Source organism: Juglans microcarpa x Juglans regia, chromosome 5S (genome assembly GCF_004785595.1).
Source record: "Juglans microcarpa x Juglans regia isolate MS1-56 chromosome 5S, Jm3101_v1.0, whole genome shotgun sequence".
In the NCBI taxonomy this organism is placed as follows: domain Eukaryota; kingdom Viridiplantae; phylum Streptophyta; class Magnoliopsida; order Fagales; family Juglandaceae; genus Juglans; species Juglans microcarpa x Juglans regia.
This window is the reverse complement of record NC_054603.1, coordinates 19,000,194-19,028,041: the sequence shown is the minus strand read 5'-3', so window position 1 is coordinate 19,028,041 and position 27,848 is coordinate 19,000,194. Positions and strand designations below refer to the sequence as shown.

The following is a 27,848-nucleotide window of genomic DNA, read 5'->3' as shown; positions in this document are numbered from 1 at the left end:
AAGAGTTAGATTTAGCAATCAGACCAATCAAATGGAGGAGGGTAATGACATCGACATGGACGACATTAATGTGAATGATCCTGATAACAGTGATGATAATGGAGAGGATATGACTGAGATGTTAGGCGATCTGGGTGCAGAAATATTTGGGATGAAAGACGTAGAAAGAACATCTGCATAATCATTTGACGAAAGTGGAAACTTTGGAAGACTATGAGAGGATGCACAAAGAGAGTTGTACAAGTGGTGCACTCGTCATAGCAATTTGTCTTTCAAGGTGAGGTTGCTCCATATTAAGTCTATTTATTGTATTTTTGCCAAGGCCATCTACATGTTGCTAGAATTATTTAAAGAGGCTCTTCCTTAGGATAACGTAGTACCCCGTAATTTTTATGAAGCGAAGCAATTGAAGTGAGGGCTATGATTTGGTTATAATATTATCCATGCTTGTAAAATGATTGTGTTCTTTACTGGCAGCAATATGCAGAATTTGACACATGCCCAGTGTGTCATGAGTCAAGATGGACATCCGATAAACATAATGTACCCCGAAAAGTATTAAGACATTTTCCTTTAATTCCTCGACTTCAAAGATTGTTTACTCCCAGTTGATTGCGAAATATATGTCTTGGCATCACACAGAAAGAGTCCAAAATGAAAACTTCCTCTCGCATCCTATAGATTCCCTACAATGGAAGAAATTTGACGTCAGTATCCATGGTTTGCTGAAGAATCTCACAATGTACGTTTTGGTTTAAAAACGGATGGTTCTAATTTACGTGACAACATGAGCACTTCTCATAGTACTTGGCCTGTCATATTAATGCCCTAGAACTTGCCACATTAGAAGTGTATAAAGGATCCATATTTTATGATGACTCTACTGATATCAGGGCCAAGGTCACCAGGGAACAAATTAGATGTATATCTTCAACCACTTATTGTAAAGTTGAAAGAGCTGAGGGATCCGGGTGTCAGTACATATGATGCGACCTCGTCGCGGGAGTTCAAGATGCATGCTGCAGTGATGTGGACAATAAATGATTTTACAGTATATGAAAATTTGTCTAGGTGGAGCACAAAAGATAAAATGACTTGTCGTGTTTGCAATAAAGATACACAGTCTCAGTGGTTGAGTCATGGTAGAAAATTATGTTTTATGAGATATCGTCGTTAGTTACCACATGATCATAGATGGTGTTCAAATAGAATGATGTTTAATGGAAGGGTTGAGCGCAAGTCATTACCGCCAGTTGGGGATGTTTCAAAAAACAGATTTAGGAAAGATACAAGAGTTCGAAAGAGAAAACGACAAGCAGTGAAGTTGAATTGGATAAAAAAACTATTTTCTTTAAGTTGACATACTAGTCTACTTTGACATTGCATCACAATCTAAATGTTATGCACATCGAGAAAAATATATGTGAGAATATATTGGACACTCTGATGTCAATAGAATGGAAGACCAAAGATACAGCTAACTCTCGTAAAAACTTAAAAGAGTCGGAGATAAGACTAGAGTTGCATTTGCAAGATAATGGATCGTCAGCTTATATGCTCATCGAATGGTATACACTTTCAAATGATGAGAGATAGAAATTTTGTGATTTGTTCATGACAATCAAATTACTCAATGGCTACGCTTCAAACATGTCAAGATGCGTTTGAACACATGATTGGAAGATAACTGGTCTTAAAAGTCACGACTGTCATATATTTTTGCAGCGTCTGTTGCCGATTGGTATGCATGGAAAGCTTACTCGAGATGTTTGTACAGCTCTCACAGAATTAGGGAGATGTTTTAGAGACATTTGTAGTAGAACGTTGAAAGTTGATGGATTGTTAAAAATGGAAGCTGACATTGCAGTAATATTGTGCAAATTGAAGAGTTTCTATCCACCTTCATTTTTTGATGTAATGGTTCATTTGGTTGTGCACCTACCTCATGAGGCTTTAGTCGCTGGCACGGTTTAGTATAGATAGATGTATCCTATTGAATGGTTTTTGGGAAAACTTAAGCGATCTGTGGGGAATAAACCTCGTATAGAAAATTCGATTGCAGATTCATATATCAATAATGAGTGGCATACTTTATGTTAAATGTATTTTCATGGTGTTGATACTAGATTTAGAATACTAGACCAACATTATGAAGGTGGACGAGAGATGGGAGTCTCATCGACATTTACCGTGTTTCCCCAGACCGTACGTCCCATAGGCACACAAGGGGGCTACGACCTATGTGAGCGAGAGTTTAAAAGAGTTTGATGGTATGTCTGGAATAATTGCGTAGAGATTGACCATTACTTGAGGTTAGTGATGATCCTCTAAATCAATATTATCTTTAAGTCCATGTATAATAATATAGTATAACTTCATACAAATTAACAATTCACATGAACATGCGTGGTGAGCATATACAACTACTTAGCACAAATGGTGTAACTGACGTAGAAAAGACGCATAAAGAGAAATTTGCCTCGTGGTTTGAACATACGATATTACTGTAAAACCCATTTTATAATATGAACTTCATACCACTAAACTCCACTTTTTTTTCCATAGAATAATATTTATTAATGTAGGTTGTATCAAAATATGGTGAAAATTAAGAAGAAATTTCACTAGAATTGTATGCTCTAGCATGTGGTCCGTCAAGGAGTGACATCCAGTACTCAGGATGTTTGGTACGTGGATACAGATTTCACAAACTGACAGAAAACAGGAAAACTCAAAATTGTAGGGTGGTAGTCGAAGGAAGCCATGGGGATGATAACATTGACTTCTACAGAATTGTGGAATATATCATCGCGTTAAAGTACATGGGGAGAAATATGATCTGGTTGTTTAAATGTAATTGGTGGGATGTCTCAAACCCTAGGTTGGGAGTGCGTAACGTTGATTATTTTGTGAGTGTCAATACATCTCGCACATGTATGAGGATGATCCCTTCGTTCTTGCTTGCCAAGCGAACCAAGTTTTTATTTAGATGATCCGGAGTACGGAAACCCATGGCGGGTAGTAGAGAAGTTTATACCAAAAAATATATATGATTACATTTCAGAGGCAGGCGAACCACATGAAGAAGTTGATAGTCCAACAAATGAAGAAGCATATCAAGAAAACGAAGTAGACATCAATCTATTTGTTGATCTAAACCAATATGATATGGTCTCATTGCATAGAGAAGATGTTCAACCCATAGTAATTGAGGGTGAAATATTGAAAGAAGATGAATCAATTGAAGTGTCTAGTGAGGATGAGGGCGACTGGTTCAGCAAAACGGAAGGTGAATGAATTTCAAATATGATTTTTTGTAATTATTATTCTTATAAATATTCGTAACGTCCGTTTGAATAATAATTTCTTTCAATTTCAAATAGATATACCTCCCAAACGCAAAGCAACACATGTGCCATCCCCATCCATTACTGACTCTCCGTGTAGTTCACCTGCCATGAATAGTGAGCTAACATCACCAGACTCAAAACAAGGTATTTTATCAAATTAAATACCATATTTTATGCTCGATTTAAGTAATATATCTATAAAATAAATAATTTAATTAAAATAGATGCTTTAATTACTATATATATAGCTGTTGTAAGTCAGAGTCGAGGTAGAGACAATACGAGGGGTGTCTTCATAGAGAAAGTAAGGAAAATGAGTAAAATTAAAATTAATATTCCTGATGATCACACTGGTGGCTCTGGAGATTTGGCAGCGTGGCTTGCTTCTTATGTTGGTATGCTTACTCGCACGTATGCACCGAGTACTACATTCTCTTGGTCTAAAGTTCTCCAAAATATGAAAGGCCACATAAAAAAGGGTTGCTCGGTAATAAGCTACATCCCAAGCAACTAAGTACATAACTTGTTACTTTTAAGTTACTTTGTCGTTATACTAATTGTTTATAATTTTTGAAATGATGAGTTTGAATTTAATTTTGGCTAACAAGAGGATCGATTAACGGTTGAGGAACTGTTGTCGAATGCATTCCGGAGGTACAAAGGTCGATATCATGCACACTGTAAGAAGTTCGTATTACAATAGAAGCACGTCAAAATCCATTCCAAGCAATGCCACCAAACGAATGGGAGAGGGTTTGTGATATGTTTGAAGATCCTACTTATCAGGTAATTTTATTGCCATCTTTTTTTAATAGTATATGATTGATGTATTAAACATATAGACTAATATTTTTTTAGCAACAGAGTATTGTGAATAAAGCAAATAGATCAAATTTAATGATACACCATCATGTGGGTTTTCAATCTTTTCATCGTTTGTCTAACAAAATAGTAAGTTATTTTAGTCCCCGTTAAATATTAACATATAATACATTTTTCTCATGTAAGTTCTAATATCGATTTTTCTTTTGTAGAAAGAAGAAAGTCCTGCTGACTATGATCTAACCAAATTATATGCTAAAGCACATAAAAATCGTGATGATATTTGGGCCAATCCCAAAGCAGAGACAAATTATGTAAGTTTAAGTTTCTTTGTTTTTTATTTTTTTAAAGAAGAGCCGATAGCTATACACATAGCAGCCCGGTATCAAGTTTATCAATCATCCCTTACTTATGATAGATGAATACCATGATAACATTATTTCACTTAGGGGTTTACAGGATAAAACGCTATAAACTAACCCAAAACAAAAGTGTCAAAATAAGCCAAAAATAAAAAATAAAAAGAAAAGAACAAAACAAATTCTAAAAAGCCTAAACCAAAAAATCAACAATACTCGAAAAAAACTAAACCAGCCTGAATAAGCAACAACAAAAGCAATAAAAATTAGTGACAGCGTAACGAGGATACCCAGCTTGTCCAAGCGGATTAAACCTCTCAGTAACCTCGACACTTCCCCAATCACTTGCTGCTACATGTGATGACCAAGCACACCATACTTTGCAAGCCAATCAACAGCTTTGTTACCTTATCTGAAGGCATGACAAATAAAGCAGACCATCGAATCCAAAAAACCTAGAATCTCCTCCCAAAAATTCTCAAGATACCAAACCCCACATCTCTGTTGTTTTCACCATGAAACCACGGCCTGTGAGTCTAGTTCAACTTCCACATAACCAATTCTTAAAGCTAGCTTTAAGGCCATACAGTAGAGCTAATAATTCAGCTCTTTTATCCGAAGCAATTACAATTCTTGTAATACTAGTATGGTATTTTTAATTAATAAAATTATGTTCTGTATGATTAATCATCAGCTTAGGTGGAATAATCAAACTTCATGCCTTAATTACAAACTTACTTAAAATCCATGCATGTTTTGATGATCAACACAAGATAGAATTTAACACCTATCATGGCATGCTCCTAATAAAAAAAAAAAATCAAACCTTTCATGATCATTCTAAGACATTAATAAATCATATTAAAATATGCTAAGATATGTCATAGTTAAAATTTCCACTTAAAACAATTTAAACACTTAAACCATTCTTAATGAACCCAATTTTGAATCATGTATGGTAACATTTTCTAAATTCATCCAAAAATCACTCCAACACTTAAAATCACAACTTAACATATAAACTAAGATCTAGGGCAAAAATACTTATAAATTTTGTAGCCCACTCAAGCTCCTAGCACAAGAACTTCAAGAACACTTAAGCTCACACACCTTTCAGTTTCTCTGAAAATTAAGGGGGAAGATGGCTCTGTATGCTCAAAGGGGAGCTGGAGATGAGGTGTGGAGGAAATGAGGGAGTGGAGGATCCTTTTATAGGTGGCCTAGGGGAGACATTGGTCTAAGTCCATGGGGATTGGATGACATGGGCAGTGGTATAAGAGGCTGACTTTTCAGCTTGCACTTCATCACCGTGTGTCACTTGTGCAGAGTGATTAGTCGCATAAAACCACCATGAATTCATCACTTTATGTGCTACATTGCTTCTAAGGGTGCTGGTCAAGTGGTGGTGCAAAAGGAAGAGAAGAAAAACCATCAAAACCATCCATGGGGCTGATGGGTTCAAGGTGGTTTTCCTTGGACAGATTTGATCATAGCTTTGACTCATCTTCTAGACTATTCATCATGGCTAATTTGTGAATGTGTAAGGTCACTTCTTGAAGGCTTTTTCAGGTGGAAGAAGGTGGAGGGTTGGCTCCCATGTGATCATGGAAGTGCAGCACAAAGAAGATGATGCAAGGGAGGGTGGTTGCCGAGTGAAGTGGCTTGGGTGCCTACGATTTTTGGTGCCTTCTTTGGGTGGAAAAATCGGTCAAGGCTCTTGATGACCATGAGTACCTCTTGAGGATTGGGTGGTGCTGGAGGTGGCATGGGGTGGTGGCTCAGCCATGGGTAGAAGGGTGGTTGAAACTCAACCAATTCGGTTCCTACTCAACTAGCTAGCCTTCTAGGTGCAATTGGTTTGGGGTTTTGGCTTGGTTTTTTAAGCCAAAATTTGTCCAAAGCATGATATGGTTTAAATGGGTCATGTGAGGTGCTTAAAAACCATAGTGCCCTAGAGAAAAAGGCACAAAAAGATTGGGCTTAAGGATAAAACAGTCCAATGCACACAAAGGGCACATATGTGTGTCGATTGGTATAGTTTGGAGTTTGATATGTCAATTCTTCTAATGACATGTGTGGAGGTTTATTTAGGGTCCAAATATGATCTAAGAATGATGTAATTGAATAAGGAAACAAGAAAATTTCAGATCGAATAGGCTAAAAAGATTAAGAAAGAAAATTAAGTTCTAAAACATGATTTAAAGATCACTAATTGTAGGTAAGTTGATTAATGGTCTTAACCTAATTTCAAAACATAATTTGGGTGCTTAGGGTATGACATAGGCTTGAAGAAACTCTTGGTATGGTACATTAGGCTTTCAAATTGAAGAGTGAAATAGAAACAAAACAAGGCCAGGCTTAAAAGGGCCATGAGTGTGGGTTTAATGGTTCATGGGCTTTTGGGTTTGAGTGAATGAGGTCTTGTTTCCAGATTTTGAGGGATTAAAAGAGGCATTAAGATCCACAAAAATGGGGCTTGCAAGGGCTTACCTTGACCTAATTAGGCCATGCGTCAAAACTATACCAAGCTTGGCCCAAAGACTTTATGCCTTCCCCACACTTGGTCAAGGTTATCCTACCAAGTCTTGAATTTCTAAGAGGCTTGGTTTAAGGCTTCTAAGGCTTGGCTCATGCATAAATGTCCCAAGGGTCTAAAGGCCTTAATAGAATTACTAATGGGCTTGCTTCTCTAATCCTTCATGCTTAATAATTAATGACATTAAGTGTTATGGTCTAAATAAATCTAACTATCAACATTGAAGTAAATAAATAAAATAATCAAACAAAATAATATAATAATAATGGTAATAATAAAATATTTAAAGCCCAAAATCTTAAGCTTAATCTAAGGGCATTTAGAGATTAATCCTAATGGTTAATTAAGCGGGGTGTTACATATATTGTGATCACTTTCTTTCTTTTTATTTTTTATTTTTATTTTATATAAGGTAACACTCAATATTAATGGAAAATCTGTAATTTTCCTAGAATTAGATCATATTATCATCTAAAAACGTTTTATGCCATACATTAAAAAAAATATTGAAGCTTATTATATTATTTGAAGAAAAAGAAAATAATTCAAAGAAGGAGATTCATTTAATTAAGTTGGTCCTAAATTTACAAATTAATGCGCTAGCTACGTATGCATATGAAAACCTGGTGATGTATGCAGGATGACCTCTAATCTATATGTACGTACGAGCTGAGGAAAGAGACATGCATATTCAAAGAAATTAAGATATATTAATTGGAGTTTTAGACCAAAGATATTAAGACTAGCTAGAAAGACCAATGCAGAAAATAACAAAAACACCACTATATATATATATATATATTAATTTGACTAAAACTACGTGTTACAAATATCATTTTATAGTACTTCCTTTGAATTGGAAGTATGAAACGGGGGCAAGAGGGGATCATGAGTTGAATAATGCAGAAAGCAAAAGATCATGTAACAAATATATATATATATATATATACTCACATTATTATATCTTTATGCACATATATGGTAGGACCGATCGATGGGGTGACTTTTGACTAATTGGGTGTTCATCATGATATATAGTATATTTTATGAAACAAAATTAAGATATTGATTTAGATTGTTTATGAACATGTGAATATCGATATGCGCCTCTCCTTGTCGTCTACCGCTTCATTTCTTTCCAAACCTCTCATCACCTTCTATTTAATTCGCTAAAACCTCTAGAATTCAGAATAATAATCTCCCACTAACCACAATTCCACCTAGGATCTGGTACTCATACCCATGATTGGATACCTTATATTGTTGGGAATGATCATAAGATTTACAAATGAATTATGAACAACATTTTTCTATTTATTTTTCAACTTTTGGTACGCAATGGTTGATCATGACCATGCATAACAAGTCCTTGGAAAAACAAGCATGCATGTTGCTTTCTCAGAAATCTTTACTTAATGATCAATTTGTAGGGAGTTGGTGTTCACATATGTTGAAACAGCTCAAAGATGGCATCCCTTTCTTTCTGATCACAGCTTGTTGACTCTGAATTCTACTTTTATATTCACATATATATTCAATCGTATATACATGTGAATATAAACTTTTATCCTGCTGAGGTATCTTTCATCATCGATGACTTTCACAAACATGGACGATCAATTTTAATTCAAGGTATTGATGACTTCTTAATTAATTAAGGCCATGTCTCTAGAAGATCGAGATTTGTTTAATTCAACAGTCATTTATGATTTCTAATACCTGAAAATGTTCTAAATATTTACTAATTTTTTGGTTCAAGGAGCACTATCTTTCCAAAGAAGAGAAGTGTTATAGCTATAATGAAATTCTATAAAACTAAATCTATAAATTGACGTGACTTAATATTATATGTTATATTTACTTTATAATAAAATTAGTAGTACTTTTAGAATCTAACTTATCATATAAAACTATGTCGGTTTGTAGACGTGCCTAAAGCATATATTTCTCTTTAAAGAAAATTCCCATAATTAACTTTGGTGCCATGCATGCATCCTCCCAATCCCAGTACTCGATATTCCATTTTATTAATATATATGGCAACCATGATTCGATTGACTTTATAATATTGTTTGCTTGTTAACGGAATAAAACATATATCAATTTGCTCAATATCTCAATCCAACGGAAATCGAATTGCATTTGACTATATCTCAATCCAACGGAAACAGAGCCTTAAGACGTGTACAAACCTCGAACTGTACACAACAAATTAGAATCAGACTCAAATCTCTATGGCAGGAATCTGTGGCGCCCCCAATCCCCCTTATATAAATACACAGGGATCGAGACGCCAGGATGGTGACAACACGGTCACACATCCCAACGAAGTGCCAGAGTGTGTACATGTAACAGTGTACAAATAAAATAACGCAGCGGATAGTCAACTAAGTACCAGAATTTATTTACAATCAAACATCAGTAAAGATTTAAATAGCAGTTATACAGTCATCCCAGATATAATACAAAAGGTAAATACATAAATTGATAAAAACATAACTCACTAAACAGGAGCAATCCCAGATCACTCCTCCAAGGGGAGCCAAGCTAAGGCTCGTCATCATCATCTGCATCAAAATCTGCGATACCATAAAATGGTACCACAGGTAAGTATAAACCAAACAATTCTCGGGATAAAAATACATTAATGCAACCAACAATATAGCAAAATACATTTAGCCATAAAATACTATTTTTTCCCAGAAAAATGATTATTTCCAACACACGCCAAAAATCTCATTTTGGCCCAAAATATCCGTAAAACATTTTCCCATAAAATGATTCACACAAACAATCCATTTATCGGACACTGTAGGCGGGAATCACAGGCGGGACTCTACCACCGTCCCTGCTTACCACCATCCCTACCGCGTGCACCGTAGGGGGGAATCACAGGTGGGACACAACCACCATCCCTGCTTACCACCATCCCTATCGCGTGCACCGTAGGCGGGAATCACAGGCGGGACTCTACCACCATCCCTGCTTACCACCATCCCTACAGTTCCTTTACACACAATGAATACTTAACAGAGCACTGTAGGCGGGAATCACAGGAGGGACACAACCACCATCCCTACAGTCTCTTTTCCTTTTACTCACATGAAAATCCAATTCCAATAAACACATGAACATGTATGCAATCATGCGAAAATCCAGTTTTCTTTACAAACATGATCATGCATGCAATATGCGATGTACATGAACAAGCCATAACCAACAACCAACAACCACAATTCACAATGCAAACAAACACACAACTCCGTCCACAATCCATCCGACCCCCGAAACTCCTCGGACTCAGTCCGGCAAAACAAACCAATTCACAGATAATATGTGTTAGTGCAAAAATATATTTAAATCACGAAAGTTCTTTAAGGAAAATACTTACAGTGCAATATAATAATTTTCGGAGGATCACGAAGCTGCAAGTGGTGATGTCTGAGCAACACCACAGTGTAAAATACACTGTGGCTGTGGGTCACAGATACCCACTTTTCAACGAGGACAAACGAAGACCCAAAAATGGTAGGGTAGGGCCTAGAGAGGTCGGTGAAGCCAATGGTGGTGGTGGCTTGCCGTGGGTGGCGGTGGAATGGGCGGTAGAAGACCAAAATGCCCAAATCGGAAATGTAGATGGTGGAGCTTCACCGGTGACGGATCGGAGCTGGGGTTGGGTCCAATGGGTTGCCAAGAGGTCGGGGATGAAGTGGTAGGAAGATGGTGGCCAATGGTGGTGCGAGGTAGGGGCTGAGATTTGGGAGGTGAGGTCGCCGGAGGGAGGGGGAGCTGGTCGGCCGGGCGGTGTCGCGCACGGCGGCGCGACGGCGGCGGGCTGGGGGAGAGGAAGAACGGACGGAGAGAGAGGGAGGGAGAGGGAGTTGCGCGGGGAGGAAAAATAAAGGAGAAAAAGAAAAGAAAGAAAAGAAAAAGGAAGGAAAGAAAAATGGAGGGAAAAGAAATGAGGTCCAATCCTCATAACTTGGGTCACAAAAATGATCCAACGGAGATGATTTTAAAACCACAAGTTAAATAAAATAATTTAAACGTAATGGTAAAGTCAAATTGAAGTAATTAAATCCCACAGTAATTAATTTAAATATTAAAAGCAATTTAAATGCATAACAATAAATAAATATTTGGAAAGCACATAAAAATAATTTTCACCAAATTAAAATCATAGAAATAAACTTACTAAAAATCCAACCAATTTTTAAATAAGAGGATAAATTTTTGAACAATCAAAAATAATCCTTCAGTAAAAATACACTAAAATACGGGGTGTTACATCCTCCCCCCTTAAAATAAAATTTCGTCCTCGAAATTTGTAGGGCCAAACATCACTCTAAGGCAGGATACCCAATACAACCAGAACACTCTTAAGAAAATCACACAACCTCCAACACTCAACGGGCATGGGTACAGCTTGCATAACTTTCCAAAACCCAAGAATAAACCACACATGGCATCCATTACGAAAGGTAAGATTAGACCATACCTGCCGTAACCCCAGCGTCCTGAGTCCCTGGAATCTCGTCGCCAGCACTACCAGGAGTCACCGCATACACCCGAGCCTGAACTAGTTGCCTCTGATTAGTCCTACCACCGCGATGACCACCCTGATTTCCTTGGGTCCAATTAGGGCACTCACGAGCAAAGTGTCCTGTCTGACCACACTCAAAGCACTGGTTCCAACCCTGACGACACTCGCCCTCGTGGGCTCTATTACATCTACCACAAACTGGAGCTCGACCCCCAATACGTATACCGGAAGCTGCCTGCGCTCTGGCCCCGATCCTTTGCACAAACTTCTGTGGCGACCCGGAGCTACTCCCTTCACCATCAACGTTCAGTCGCTTCTTACCCGGAGGGGAACCTACCACAGCACCTCGCTCTCGCTCAGCAATTGAGGCCACATTGACCAACCTCTGAAAGTTCTGGATTTCTAGGCATGCGACCTGCCTGCGGATTTGAGGGCGCAACCCTTCTTGGAAACGTTCAGCCCGCATCTCTTCCGTAGCAATGAGGTGAGGAGCGAACCGTTCAAGCTCCATAAATTTCCTTGCATACTGCTCGACAGTCATGTCTCCTTGAACCAAATTATTGAAATCCCGAGCCATTTGCCGTCTCACCGAAACAGGAAAGAATCGATCATCAAATTCTTTCTTAAAACGCTGCCAAGACACAGCAGCCAAGGATCCCAACTCCATCTCTAAAAGTGACCGCTTGGTCTCCCACCAATTTGCCGCTTCACCTTGCAGCATATAGCTCCCATATTAATACCCTCTGGGCCTCAGTGCATCCACAGACTTCAACGTTCTTTCCAGAACTTGAATCCACCTTCTAGCCCGTAATGGATCCTCTTCACCAGAAAAAGCAGGGGTCCTATGCGCTAAGAAGCGCTCATAGGTGCACCCGGCCTGCATCGCCCTGTACTGCTCTCCTTGCTGTGGACGAAAATTCTGCTGAAGAAACTCCGTCATCCTATTCAACGCCCTCACCATGGCATAATTTCCATCACCCCTCGGTAATTCATCCTCGGGCTCATTAGCTTGCCTTCTTGGTCGTACCATTTTCCTGCCATAGCGTAACCCATAACCCCACTATCAGCTTAAAACAAACTAAAAATATAATTATAGTAAAATAAATTTAAATACAACCATCTCACATAAAATAAAATAAAATAAAACCAACAAAATAAAATATCATAAGACAAAAGGAATAAAACAAATGAAATAGTACACAAGAAAATAATTGAAACAAGTAAAATTGCCTGCCATATAATAAAATAACTAAATAAACTAAAATAACAAAAATAAGATAAATAAACAAACAATTAACGTACAATAAAATAAATAAAATAAATTAAAATAATATACTCCCAACAAAATAATTTCAAATCAAAATTTTAAAATTTTCTGGTACTACACCTATGGGACATGTGGTTTTACCCAGAGCCGAACTGCTCTGATACCACCTGTGGCGCCCCCAATCCCCCTTATATAAATACACAGGGATCGAGACGCCAGGATGGTGACAACACGGTCACACATCCCAACGAAGTGCCAGTGTGTGTACATGCAACAGTGTACAAATAAAATAACGCAGCGGATAGTCAACTAAGTACCAGAATTTATTTACAATCAAACATCAGTAAAGATTTAAATAGCAGTTATACAGTCATCCCAGATATAATACAAAAGGTAAATACATAAATTGATAAAAACATAACTCACTAAACAGGAGCAATCCCAGATCACTCCTCCAAGGGGAGCCAAGCGAAGGCTAGTCATCATCATCTGCATCAAAATCTGCGATACCATAAAATGGTACCACAGGTAAGTATAAACCAAACAACTCTCGGGATAAAAATACATTAATGCAACCAACAATATAGCAAAATACATTTAGCCATAAAATACCATTTTTTTCCAGAAAAATGATTATTTCCAACACACGCCAAAAATCCCATTTTGGCCCAAAATATCCGTAAAACATTTTCCCATAAAATGATTCACACAAACAATCCATTTATCGGATACTATAGGCGGGAATCGCAGGCGGGACTCTACCACCGTCCCTGCTTACCACCATCCCTTCCGCGTGCACCGTAGGCGGGAATCACAGGCGGGACACAACCACCATCCCTGCTTACCACCATCCCTATCGCGTGCACCGTAGGCGGGAATCACAGGCGGGACTCTACCACCATCCCTGCTTACCACCATCCCTACAGTTCCTTTACACACAATGAATACTTAACAGAGCACTGTAGGCGGGAATCACAGGCGGGACACAACCACCATCCCTGCTTACCACCATCTTTACAGTCTATTTTCCTTTTACTCACATGAAAATCCAATTCCAATAAACACATGAACATGTATGCAATCATGCGAAAACCCAGTTTTCTTTACAAACATGATCATGCATGCAATATGCGATGTACATGAACAAGCCATAACCAACAACCAACAACCACAATTCACAATGCAAACAAACACACAACTCCGTCTACAATCCATCCGACCCCCGAAACTCCTCGGACTCAGTCCGGCAAAACAAACCAATTCACAGATAATATGTGTTAGTGCAAAAATATATTTAAATCACGAAAGTTCTTTAAGGAAAATACTTACAGTGCAATATAATAATTTCCGGAGGATCACGAAGCTGCAAGTGGTGATGTCTGAGCAACACCACAGTGTAAAATACACTGTGGCCGTGGGTCACAGATACCCACTTTTCAACGAGGACAAACGAAGACCCAAAAATGATAGGGTAGGGCCTAGAGAGGTCGGTGAAGCCAATGGTGGTGGTGGCTTGCCGTGGGTGGCGGTGGAATGGGCGGTAGAAGACCAAAATGCCCAAATCGGAAATGTAGATGGTGGAGCTTCACCGGTAACGGATCGGAGCTGGGGTTGGGTCCAATGGGTTGCCAAGAGGTCGGGGATGAAGTGGTAGGAAGATGGTGGCCAATGGTGGTGCGACGGCGGCGCAACGGCGGAAAGAGTGCCACGGCTTCGAAGGGCTACTGGTTGTTAACGGCGGCACGGATAGAGGTGAGGTTGGTGGGGTGAGGTCGCCGGCGGCTGGGGAAGCTAGCGGGCTGGGCGGTGAAGGCCACCGCCAGCTCACGGCGGCACTGGCGTGAAGGTGGCCCGCGGCTTCGTGGGGTGCGTGTGGGCTACCGGCGGCGAGGTAGGGGCTGAGATTTGGGAGGTGAGGTCGCCGGAGGGAGGGGGAGCTGGTCGGCCGGGCGGTGTCGCGCACGGCGGCGCGACGGCGGCGGGCTGGGGGAGAGGAAGAACGGACGGAGAGAGAGGGAGGGAGAGGGAGTTGCGCGGGGAGGAAAAATAAAGGAGAAAAAGAAAAGAAATAAAAGAAAAAGGAAGGAAAGAAAAATAGAGGGAAAAGAAATGAGGTCCAATCCTCATAACTTGGGTCACAAAAATGATCCAACGGAGATGATTTTAAAACCACAAGTTAAATAAAATAATTTAAACGTAATGGTAAAGTCAAATTGAAATAATTAAATCCCACAGTAATTAATTTAAATATTAAAAGCAATTTAAATGCATAACAATAAATAAATATTTGGAAAGCACATAAAAATAATTTTCACCAAATTAAAATCATAGAAATAAACTTACTAAAAATCCAACCAATTTTTAAATAAGAGGATAAATTTTTGAACAGTCAAAAATAATCCTTCAGTAAAAATACACTAAAATACGGGGTGTTACAGAATCTTTAACTTCAATCATAAAAGCAATCCATCCCATGTGGCTTTAATTTCACAAATGATAATCCTTTTATGAGATGGCCTAAGGATGCCAATAACGCTCCGGTCTCACAGGAATCGGAGAGTTACTTCCTGTAATACCCTGCTCCTTCCTTCTTACGTACGCTTCTCTTTTTTGACGTACGTTCCCTCTTTATGACGTAAGCAAATCCCAAGGGCAAAGATTATATGATCTGTCTGTCCCTTCCATCTAGCGACTGCGAACTTCATCATGCGTGCTGAACCCCGATGGCGTGTCTTTAAAGATATTAAGTGACTTCTAAGACACGCTCAATGTTTTAAATGTACTAGAAATATTTATAAGGAGTATTTCCAGTGTTATTGAACTAAGCTTGATTTTTAAATACGACAATTATAATATTCTTGAAGAGCTCCAAAAATATTATAATTGTCAGAAATCATTTTAATATAATATTAAAATGATTTCAGTTATTTAAAATATTATGGGATTTAAATTATGTTGAAGGCTTTAATTAAATTAAATGGTTTCATCCTTTTAAATATATTAAATAAGACTTCATCATCTCATTAATAATGAAGAAATATTATTTTATAAACTAAAGTTAGTTTAAAATAATATTTACCTTAATTCCTCTAAGTGCTTTTAATTGAGTTAACGTTTACGCATTTTCAAATTAGTATTTTAATCCTTCGTCGTTAGATCGCGTTGTAGACTCCAAGATGAAGGGATTAGATTAAATACCCAGACCTTTTCTCTTTCTCCCTCACTTTTCCCTCCCCTTTCTCTCTCCTCCCTCTCAGCTTGCACAACACGCAGCCGTCCCTATCTTCTGCCGAATGCTCCTTGCCTCAGCTTGGCGCCGCCGTGTGTCGCCAGACCTCACCGCCGACACCACCAGCTCTGCCTCACGCCAGCAAGCCTCCCCAGCCCGATCTCTCTCCCTCATGCTCTCCCTTCCGGAAGTGCAAAGCCCGAACTTGCTTGATGGCCACTGCACTGCCGTTCGCCGTCCAACGGCGCCACCACCTCCCCAGCAGCTTCTTCTGCCACCGGTCATCACCCTCTAGCGAACTCAGCCCCTCCCATGCAGCCACCTTCCCTGTAGCACGCACGTACAAGAGACCCACGCACGGCTTCACCGTGCGCGACCTCTAGCGCCGCCGTGCGCGGCACCCAAGGCCACAAAGCACCACCATGGACCTCCCTTCTCCCTTCCCCTTCGTCCTCCATGTGACCCGAGGCCTATAGCCTCCCTCCACTGCACGGCTTCCTCCCCCTCACACGCACGGGTTTTACACTGTGCACCGCAGTGCACCGCCACCCACAGTGTGTAACCGCCACCTTCAGCCTCCTCAGGCCACCACCAAGCCAACCCAACCACCCACTGCCCCGATCTGTCACCCATGCACGCACACTCTCTCTCACTCTCCCACGACTTCTCCTCCATCGTGCAGCCAGATCTGCCGTCGTGAGCCACCGTGGCGCCACGTTGACGCCACCATGAGATCCACCGCACCTCCCTTTGTCGAGCCCTAGGTTTAAACCACCACTTTATGTGGTGGGTAACCACTGCACGTGATGGACAATCACTGCATGTGGCTGACCGCCACTGTACACGGCTAGATCCGCCATGTTACGCTCCTTGCCACCATCACAAGGCCTTCACGAGCCCTTCCAAGACCACACTTAGCTATCCAAACGCCCAAACAGTCAACGTACGTGGGTTAGTCACCACGTAAGACCATTCCGACGTCATCGGCTGTGACGATCATCGAGCAACGCACGGGTTATCCCGTCGATGGTATAATCCTCTATCTCTCGTTATTTATGTTAGATATTGATTAGTTGATTAGGTTGTGGACTGTGCTGTTAGTATTAGGGGAATGACTGTGTAGTACGAAGAAGTGCTGTGTATGTGAAGTGTTGGGCATATCTGTGTAGTGTGGTGATGTGATGTGCCGTGTATGTGAAGTGTTAGGCTTATCTGTGTAGTGCGCTGTGATGTGTTAGGCGTAGTTGGGAAGTGTGCTGTGAAGTGTTGTGGACTGTGCCGTATAGTGTGGTTGTGGAGTATGTGCTGTATTGGTGACGTGGCAGGTGGAATGGGAAGAGTACACACTGAGTGTACTCTGTGTGTGGCATAGAGTGAGATAAGGAGAGTATATGTAAAATATACCCTCCTAGCGTAATGTGGAATGGGAACCATACACGCTGAGTGTACTCTATGTGTGACGTATTGTGGAATAAGGAGAGTATATGTAAACTATACCCTCCTGGGTATTGTGGAACGGGATGAATACACGTGGAGTGTACTCTGTGGCATAGTGCGTATAAAAGGAGTACACGTGAAGTGTACTCCATGTGGTGGAGTGATGCACCATATGGTGGATATGCCATAATGATGATGTGGCGTGATGTGTATGAAGGGAGTACATGTGGAATGTACTCCATATGATGGAGTAATGTACCATATGGCGAGTATACCATAGTGGTGATGTGGCGTATGTGAATGGAGTACACGAGAAGTGTACTCCATGTGGTGGAGTGATGCATCGTATGGCTGGTATGCCATATTGATGATAGGTTGTAGCGTGTGTAAAGGGAGTACACCCAGAGTGTACTCCATGTGGTGGAGTGATGCATCTTATGGCGGGTATGCTATATTGATGATAGGTCGTAGTGTGTATGAAGGGAGTATACGTAAAGTGTACTCTATGTGGTGGAGTGATGCACTATATGGCGGGTATGCCGTAATGGTGATGTGACGTGTGTGAAGAGAGTACACGTGGAGTGTACTCTATGTGGTGGAAAAATGCACCATATGGCAAGTATGCCATGATGGTGATGGGTCGTAGTGTGTATGAAGGGAGTACATGAGAAGTGTACTCCATGTGGAGGAGTGATGCATTGTATGGCGAGTATGCCATATTGATGATAGGTTGTAGCATGTGAAAGGGAGTACACGCGGAGTGTACTCTATGTGGTAGAGTGATGCATCATATGGCAAGTATGCCATATTGATGATAGGTTGTAGTGTGTGGAAAGGGAGTATACGTGGAGTGTACTCCACGAGGCAGCGACACTCCATGTGGCGTGTCTTAGAGATAAGGATGGTTGTGTGATTTATGGGCCTGGAACGTGGTGAATAGTGTCGGAAATTGGAGAACAATGTCCCGAAGTAGTTATGGCGTAGCCTGTAGTCTAAGGTGACAAGTGTCACTGTGATAGACTTATGGCTAGGAATATGCGTGAAGTAGCAGAACAAGTATAAGAGTACACAGCGGAAGCATGACTGGGCAACGTCGCGAAGTGACGCGGTTCCTGACAGTCAGGCTTATGATGGGTGAAGAGTTATTGTAGTAATGGCATAGCAGGATCGTGACGAGATGTCACAATGTGACAGAAGTACGTGAGGAACCGTACTCATGATGAGTTAAGGAGTTGATGTAAGAATGACGTAGCGGGATGTCAGGTGAGATGACAAGGTCATGGTATAGCTCGGGTGTAGTCTCGAGCTATATGACGTGACATAAGGCGTAATGGTGAATGGAGCCTTGTCATGTTAAATATTGGGATGAACTATCAAAAGGGACGAATAGCATGAAGAGTCATGCTAGCCTAGTTAAGAGAAGGTTGGTATCAGAGTATGACCCTTGTCCCTACGAGCAGGTGATCAATGTGTCATATGTTGATCTTAGGTGATAAAGGAGTAAGGTACATGTGTAATCTAGTGAGACATATGTGCCGGGCGGATTCACAATATGTAATGGGTAATCTGTCCTTGGCACAGTTACACGGTGCTTAAGCCTCAGAGTTGGCGTAGAGCCGTGTGGCTTGTATGGATGGGAATGAAGATTTAGTATGGGCTAGGATGTATAGAGGTAGTGACAGGTGTATTGTTAGGATTGAGATGCGTGATTCCATCGGTTGGAATCATGCGTCGAATGTGGTTAGTAAGAAGAGTAAGACTAAGGTCTTAGTGTCTTAATCCTAAGGTGAATCATGGGTTCACTTTAGTGGATGAGCACTCAAGGCAAGACATTGAGTTGGAAGATGTGGTGACCGTAAGTGGTCCTCGAAGGTTTTAACATAGTAAAGGGCACGTAAGTGCATGGGATAGAAGGAGAGTGCTCCAAGTATAGCGTAGTTCTATTTATAGGTTAAGTTGCTTATGCATTAGATAGAGAATGACATTAAGGTTATGTGTATGCATGTAGGTTGCCATCTGACACGCACATGAATGGACTGCATGATATGCAGGTAGCATGGAGTCCAAGTAAGTATTACGTTCATACTCTTATAGAGTCTTCTAAAATATAAAGAAAAGACAATGAAACGCTTTCCTCACCATGCATGATGAAATGAAACCAAAGACGTTTTACTGAAGAAAATGCTAAGTGTTCAAAGGTATACGTATGTACGGCCCTCCTTGGCAGCCCCTTTTTACGCAACGAAAGTATTAATTGTACGCATGTGAATAGATGACTATACGCTATATCTATTGTATGTATTTTCTAGAAAAATCCATAAACTGATGAAAATGCATGAAAGGTATGAAACTGATGCTTTTATGGATCCTACGAACCGACGCTTTCATGTGCGCCAGGAGGTGATGCTCGTGGATGTCATGAGAAACGACGTTCAAGGTGATGCTTATGGATGCCACGAAAGCTGACGTTTAAGCCCATGTATGTTTTTAATGACGTTTTCCACGAACGAACTGTTAAATGAAAGATAGGACTAAAATGAACTGAAACATGAAAGGCGATTTTTGGGCTTATGCCCCAAACGATGTTTTCTCATGAAAATAAATGTTTTTCTCATGAAAATGAATGCTTTCTCATGAAAGGATTGTTAAATGAAAGAAATGACTGAATGAAAGCTCCAGCTCTTTAGAACTGGCATGAATGAATGAATGAAAGGCAAGAAAGACATGAAAAGCATGAACTGTATGAAGATACGTAACAGCCACATGAATGAACGAAAAGGGTACCAATGAATGGGTAGATTGTAATGCCGGGTAAGTAGTACTGGTAGTGCACCCAGTGCTGCCCCTGACTAAAAAGGGATTCCCAACCCGTGGCCACGGGTGGAGTCCGGGTCCAAAGGAAGACCGCTAACCCTAACACACGGGGCGTAACAGTGTGTACTGGCCTATGAAAGTGATAAGAAAGAATGGATGTATGTATGCATGTATGCACGTAACGCACAAACTTTTAAGAAATGAAGGCACTGACGGGGGAAACGTTTTACTGAAAGAAAATCCCGTCCAGTGATGTTTTTGAATGAACACACTTATACAAGAATACACCGCATTCTTATAGAAATGAAGGCACTGACGGGGGAAACGTTTTATGAAAAGAAAGTCCATTTTCAAAGGAAAATCTCGTCTAGTGACGTTTTCAAAAGAACGCACGTATGTATGTAAGCACATAAGTATAGTATGTATGAATGATGAATGCATGAATGAAAACCTATGTTGTTATATTTTAACCGTATGACGTAATGCTTACAAGTCTTCGACTCATTTTAGTTTTTATGCATGTCCCTCCCCCTCACAGGGACGAAATGAGAAGTACGCATCAGGACAGACACGACCATAGGGAAGAGCACGGAAGTCTAGGCACGAGTTTTAATCTTACGAGGGACCCTTTTATTGTAAAATTAATGTTTTCCGCTGTAAACCTCTTTTATTGTAAAAGCACTTTTTATTTTATAAACGTAGAGTCTTGCACCTTGGGAAGAAAGTAAAAAGTTTTAAATCAAACGGTAATTCTCATCATCCTTTATGAAAATATTTTATAAAAAGTCACACCACAAGGACGGGCGTTACACTTCCTGTTACTAACACTCACATTTCAATAATATAATTATAGACTCCAAATTTCCAATATCATAAAGAAATTTCAATTCAAACTAATTTCCTGAATATAACCAATTTTCCAAAATGCCAAGCCATCATAACACAATAAAATTTATTAATAAAAATGGCCAATACTCATCGAGAACTTTCTATACTTGATCCACTACTCTTAAATCATATCACCCAAAGCTTCAAAATCTTGATCCCTAGCTGAAATATCCAAAATTATCTTAAAAAATATTGTGAAGATAAGGGGTGAGTTATCAACAACTCAGTAAGCAGAGAACATATACTAACATGTAAACATGAGCATTTATAAAGTGTGGTATGCAGAACAAAACATTTGTTTTCAGAATGCAGAAACAACATATCTACTTTCGAAATGTATAAAAAAAACTTGGTACAAAACATTAGACCGATATTTTTAGAAAAACAAACTTGTTCCCAAGTAGAAAATCTTTTGGCATATCCAAACTGAAACATTATATTCATATCATCTCATAGTATGATATCGAGACAAATACCATGTTTAATCCTCGTGGTAGGGTTATAAACCACCATTATACCCATGGCTGGGCCGTATACCATGTTTCACCCCGTGGTAGGGTTATAAATCACCATTATACCTGTGGCTGGGCCGTATACTATGTTTCACCCCCGTGGTAGGGTTATAAACCACCATTATACTCGTGACTGGGCCGTATACCATGTTCCATCCTGTAGTAGGGTTATAAACCACCATTATACCTGTGGCTGGGCCTTAAGAGAAACAGAATGGAACATCATTGGAACCAGATCACATTCAGATACAGAATCAGAATTTCATGCCAAGGTTTTCAGATGATACATCATATCAAAACAAAATACTGAATAGCTTCAGATCATTTCACATGTTCGAAATAAACAGAATCAAAACATCTTCATTTATTCATAGCAAAAACTTTCAGATTTTCATATTCGCTCTTTTTACATAGTTCAGAAACAGAATGCACAAAATTAGCTCATGTCCACACCAGTCATGACAGAAAATACTTTCTCTTATATAGAATTTATGCATATGTAGAATAAACATCTGAGGTCGTTTTCAGATTTCTTTTAAAAAACAAACATGTTTATTTTCAAAGTCAACCTCATTTCATTTCTTTTATGTAAAACTAGTATATGAATCCCATTTACCTAGACTTTTGAACTATTATAAATCTTTCCATAATCGTATTAAATGAATGTCAATCGTCATCTATACAAAATAGTAAGCATTACTAAACTTTTACAAGGACTTGCTAAAACTCTCTATTTACCTAAATTCATACTACGGAAAAATAGCTTTGATAATTATTAAAAATCTAATATATACTATTATTATTAAATATATTCTTAACTTATCATAATAGAATTTTATCAAATATGGCAAAAAAACTTAGATTCATGTTGAAAATTAACTTAATCAGATTCAAAACTCATATATTTATAAACTATTATTGAATTCATAATTCAATAGCACTAACATATAACGTAGTAGGAAATCGTAAATTTCTTTAAACAATAGTAGTTCATAAAATATACTTAATAATATTTATATTAAAAATCATTGCAAACTACTAATCATATCTAATTTACAACCATACAAGGTTTATTTCATGTAATAGGCTTAAAGTGCTTAAAAAAAATAAAAGATTAAAATGCTTACAGTTTACTACCAAAACCAAATTGTAAAAATATTTAGTCATTTAACTTGAATTCGTAAATGTAAATTCTTATACTTCAAACATGGCCCACTTAACACAAGTTTAATATAAAATCAGTCCAATATGAAACCATCTAAATGAAAAGGGTGTCTTGGAAAACTAACAACATCAACATGAATGCTCGTTGGGTACGGCTAGAAACAAGAAAAATGTGGGACAAAATAATAGGAACGCCTGGATCAAAACTGAGCAACTCAGAGGCATACTCACTGAGGGAGGATGAGAGGCGCGACGGAAGAGTGAGCTGGGCAGGGATCGACGGTGGTGAGCACAGCGGCATGGCCTTGGACGAGAGAGAGAGCAAAAGAGAGACAGTCCAAGAGTGAGACTCGTGAGAGGAAGACATGGTGAAAGTGATAGAGGCTTACCGTGAGGGGTGGAGGTCGTGCACGGTGGTGCAACCTTGGACGGAGGATCTAAGCGTGGTGTTGGTAGTGGTCAGAAGATCGAACTGTCTCTCGAGCCCTTATCTATCAACTGCGAATGGCCGAGCATGGGGACTCTTGGAGCAACGGTTGGTGGTTTGAGATAGGGCTCACGGTGACTGGGTGGTTGCTCGAGTGTGGCAAGGGCTGCACTATACGATGCTTGTGATGGGTGGGTAGCTTGTGGTGGGTTCGCTTGACACAAGGAGTTTCGGTTTAAGGTGGAACTGGTGGTCGGTGGCTCTGTTTTTGGCATAGCAAAACAGAGGAAGTTGTTGGGCAGTTGGGACGCGGTTGATGGGCTGTTTTCATGGTATTTCTGACGTGAGGTAGCGCCTTGCTAGGTGGTTGAGCAGAGGAGGAAAGTTGTTGTCTATTTCGCTGAGGAGGGATAGACATGCAACAATGTTGATTCCTTTTTGGCGTGATCTTGACTGGTTCAGCGGAGGCTGACGAGTTTGTGGGACAGGTTTCCGTTGAGGACACAGAGGTGTTGGGCCATGGGGGTTGACCCATGGTGGTTGGATGGTGGAGTTTCTAGGTGCCTAGCAACTTGGTGCAGAGAAGATAGATAAATAGAGAGAGTTTGAGAGGATGGAAGAAAAAAATAGAAATGCACTGCAAGTAGAAAACAATAAAAATAGGAGGGAGAGACTCGAGTGATGGATGAAAAATGAAATAAAGGAGAAAACACAAAAACGGAAAGGAATTTCAAACTTCAAACTGCCTAGACGTGGAGATAATGGAGGTTGGGTGGAGGAATCTTCGGAAGTGTAGAAACTGAAATTGAAGAACCATCAAGAAGATAAAAAAAAAAAAATGCAAGCGGCAAGATGAAGCTCACTGCAAACGAAGTCGTGGGGTAGGGAGGTTAGTGGGTTACTCAGCTGCATGAAAACAAGAGAAAAAAAGATTGGGTAAGTTTATCGGGGCTGGGGATGGAGTGGGAAAAGAAAAAGAAAGGGAAAAAGAAGAATCCAATGGACCGGCCTTGATTTGAGGTCTACTATTTAGAAAATCCAGGGTTGTAGATTAGCTATAACTTCGCTTCTATTTTCGTAAATATGATTTCAGTCTTCAGTTAGTACTGTTAAAAGCAAGATTTTATAAGTATGCCATGATGACGGGGCAAAGGCGACTGAGCTCTCTCTCTCTCTCTCTCTCTCTCTCTCTCTCTCCATGGTGGATGAAAGGCAAAAGACTTCAAACTTCTGTTAAACCCAGAAGTTGAAGATACTTTAGAATCATTTTTAGAGCATCTAACAGTGAAGAAAGTAAAACCCGGATGATCTTCAAGTTATAGTACTTGAGTGTAATGTCCTAATTGTCTTTAATTTATTTCAGATGGTCTGCAATTGCTGCAAAGCTTCCTGGAAGAATTGACAACGAAATAAAAAATTATTGCCACGCACACTTGAAAAAGCGCAGTAAGATCAATACTTTGTCATCAACGACTATATCAGAAATGGTGAACTCATCCGAGGTTGAAGTTAACAAGAATGATTCTTCTGGGATTCAAGATCTACTTTGCGATGCCCCAATTTTGCCAAACATGGATGCCACTAAAGGTATACCGATGTCAACACAAATGCCCATTAATGATATCTCTTCTCCACGCACTGATCCAGCCGTTGAAACTGTCCAACATATAGAGGAGAATTTTAGTGCATCTGAAACATCTGATCAAAATGTCTTAAGTATATGGGAGCAGCCATTTTCATTTCAGGACATGCGCTGTAACGCCCCGTTCCCAGAGGTCCAGAGAGTTAGGTCTTGTAATCTAAATATCAACTCAAAATCACAACTATAAATAATCCAGAAACTCCATAAATATATTCATTTACTCAAACCATATATATATATATGTTCCTTCATAAGGACAATACATAAATTCTTAATAAAATAAATTGAAACTCTCCAAAATACTCGAAAATATCATTAATTTATAAAATCAAAATAACTGAAAATAACCAAATCACTAACTAAGACTCTCAAATAAAAACTTGCACCCTCAGGTACTTATTCCTCAGCGAACATCAAACCTCTATAATACTGCATACTCTTGCTCTCTAGTAAAACCATCAAGATTATCTGAGAAATGTTTAAAGATAAGGGGTGAATTATCAAAAACTCAGTAAACAGAGAGCATATACCAGTGTATAAACATGAGCATTTACAGAGATCAGAATGCAGAACAAAACATTTTCATTTTCAGAGTGCGGAAGCAAAACATGTTATCAAAATATCAGAGCGAAGATTTAGAAATAATTTCATTCAAAAATATCCTTTGGCATAACATAAATGATCATCATCATCATCAGAACAGAAGCCATGTATAACCCCGTGGTAGGGCCGTGGGTCTGCAGATAGCCAAGCAGAAAATAAATCACTCTGTCACCAAGGTGTGCACTCAAAATAGAGACCACTATTATAACCCGTGGCAAGGCCGTATCTACTATTATAACCCGTGGTTAGGCCGTATCCACTATTATTACCCGTGGTTGGGCCGTATCCACTATTATAACCTGTGGTTGGGCTGTATCTGAACAAAGCGAAAACAAAATCAAATTCAGAATCAAAGAGTCATACCAAAGGTTTTCAGAAATCACATCTTATCCAAACAGAGCACTGAACAAAATCATATAATCTTTGTAATCAAAGCAGATCCAAAACATATTTACATAATTATGAACAAATTTTCATATTCACTCCTTTTGCATAGATCAGCAATAGAATGTAAAAAATAAGCTCATGTCTACACCAGTCATGATGGAAAATATTTTTTTTTTAAACAGAATCTCATGAATAATGCAGAACAAATAACTGAGGTAGTTCAAATTTATTTTCATAACCAAATATGTATATTTTCCAAAAAGTCAACCCCAGCTCATTTTATTTTAATGCAAAGTCTAGCATAGGAACCCCACTTACATGGGCTTCTAAGTTTTTTCTGAATTTTTCTCAAAAATGCCGAATGATAATTAATCGTCACCTATAAAATAATTACATAATTCTCATAAATTTCCAATTACTCATGTATTTCGATATTTAAGCCTAAGTTTCTAAAATAACCTATTTAATTCCTCAAAACTTAAAATTATAAATCATGACTTTCTAAAATCATCAATGTTGATTTAATAACTTTGACTAAAATATTTAAAAATCTAACCTATTTATTATTGAAAACAAACTATAAAGTTTAATACTAGATATTATAATTATCCCAAATATTTTAAAATAAACCATAACTATTTTTAAATAGACTAAATCATATCTAAAGTGTAAAAATAGCATTACACTACTATTGTTTACTCTTAAAATAAATTTTTACCTAATAACATGTCAAAATACTAAAGTTTTTTGTAAACCTAAACAAAATAAGTCTACCAACATATATATTAAAAGTTTAAAACATATTTACACAGCTTTACTCGAAGGGTAATACTGTAATTTTATTTAATCAATGAACCAATCGCTCGGTAAGGTATAGCTAGACCTCTTGTCTTTGAAAACATACGAAACTTGCGTGAAAAATACTTTTGCATGGCAGGGCTCACCGAGAAGGAAACGTGTGGCGCAGGGACTAGCTGAGGTCGACGGCAGTGAGGGCAGCGCCTAGGTAGTTGCGAATGATAGAGAGAGAGAGAGAGATGATCAAGAGACGCATGCGGTGAGAGAGTGAGGGAGAGATTGAAAGAAAAGAGAAGAGAAAAAAAAAAAGTAAACGGCGTGAGCTTACCGGTAGGGACGCGGCGTGATAGGAGTGGCATGGAGTGACCGTCGGGGTTCTCTTTGCCGGTGGTAACGATGTGGAGGCACCATGTGTGGTGGCGTTGAACGACAAGGGCACCGGGCTGTGTTGCTCTGTTTTCGGTGGCTAAAACAGGGGAGTTTTCGGTTCACTTTGTAGGTGGTTGTCCTCGACAATATGGTGGTGGAGCAGTGGTGTGCGGCGGAAGAGCTGGAGCTCTAGTGAGGGTCAAGTGGAGGTGGCGCATGGCGAGGTGGTGCTGCGGTTAGTGGAGATGCAGTGCATGTACGGTTTGCATCGATTCTGCATGGGGCGGCAGCTTGCGTTCTGGATGGTGTAGCAGCACTGCGATTCACTACTATTGCTAGACGTTTTCTGGACAAGGACTAGAGGTCGGTGGTGCGTCGAGAAGGGGTGGTAACCTAGTCAAGGGTTGCAGGTGGTCGAAGCAAAATGAGTCTTTACGTGAACTGCTCGTGAAGTGAAAAAAAAATTATGAATAAATAGTGGTGCCGTTAACCCTAGCGAAATAGACGTGCATGCAAAGGATACGAACGTGCATGTCGTGGTTCTAATACAATATCCTACGGCTTGGGCTATTTGGCCATTTCAAAAAAAAATTTGACTCTGTAGTGAATAAAGAATAAAATGGGATTTTTCATATGTCAAACCCTTTAAAAAAAATATTTAGAGAGCGGACTTAGTGCTTTGGCCCGTATGTTACATGCGC

At 39.4% G+C, this 27,848-nt stretch overlaps 1 protein-coding gene across 1 annotated transcript; it reads left to right on the top strand.

Annotated features, from left to right (window-relative positions):
- Positions 1 to 31: 31 nt before the first annotated feature.
- On the top strand, positions 32 to 26,986 carry LOC121267166 (transcription factor MYB3-like). The gene is made up of 3 exons (XM_041171028.1): positions 32 to 120; positions 24,712 to 25,132; positions 26,918 to 26,986. Exons 1-3 carry the CDS (start codon positions 32 to 34, stop codon positions 26,984 to 26,986), a joined length of 579 nt encoding a protein of 192 aa, XP_041026962.1.
- Positions 26,987 to 27,848: the final 862 nt, after the last annotated feature.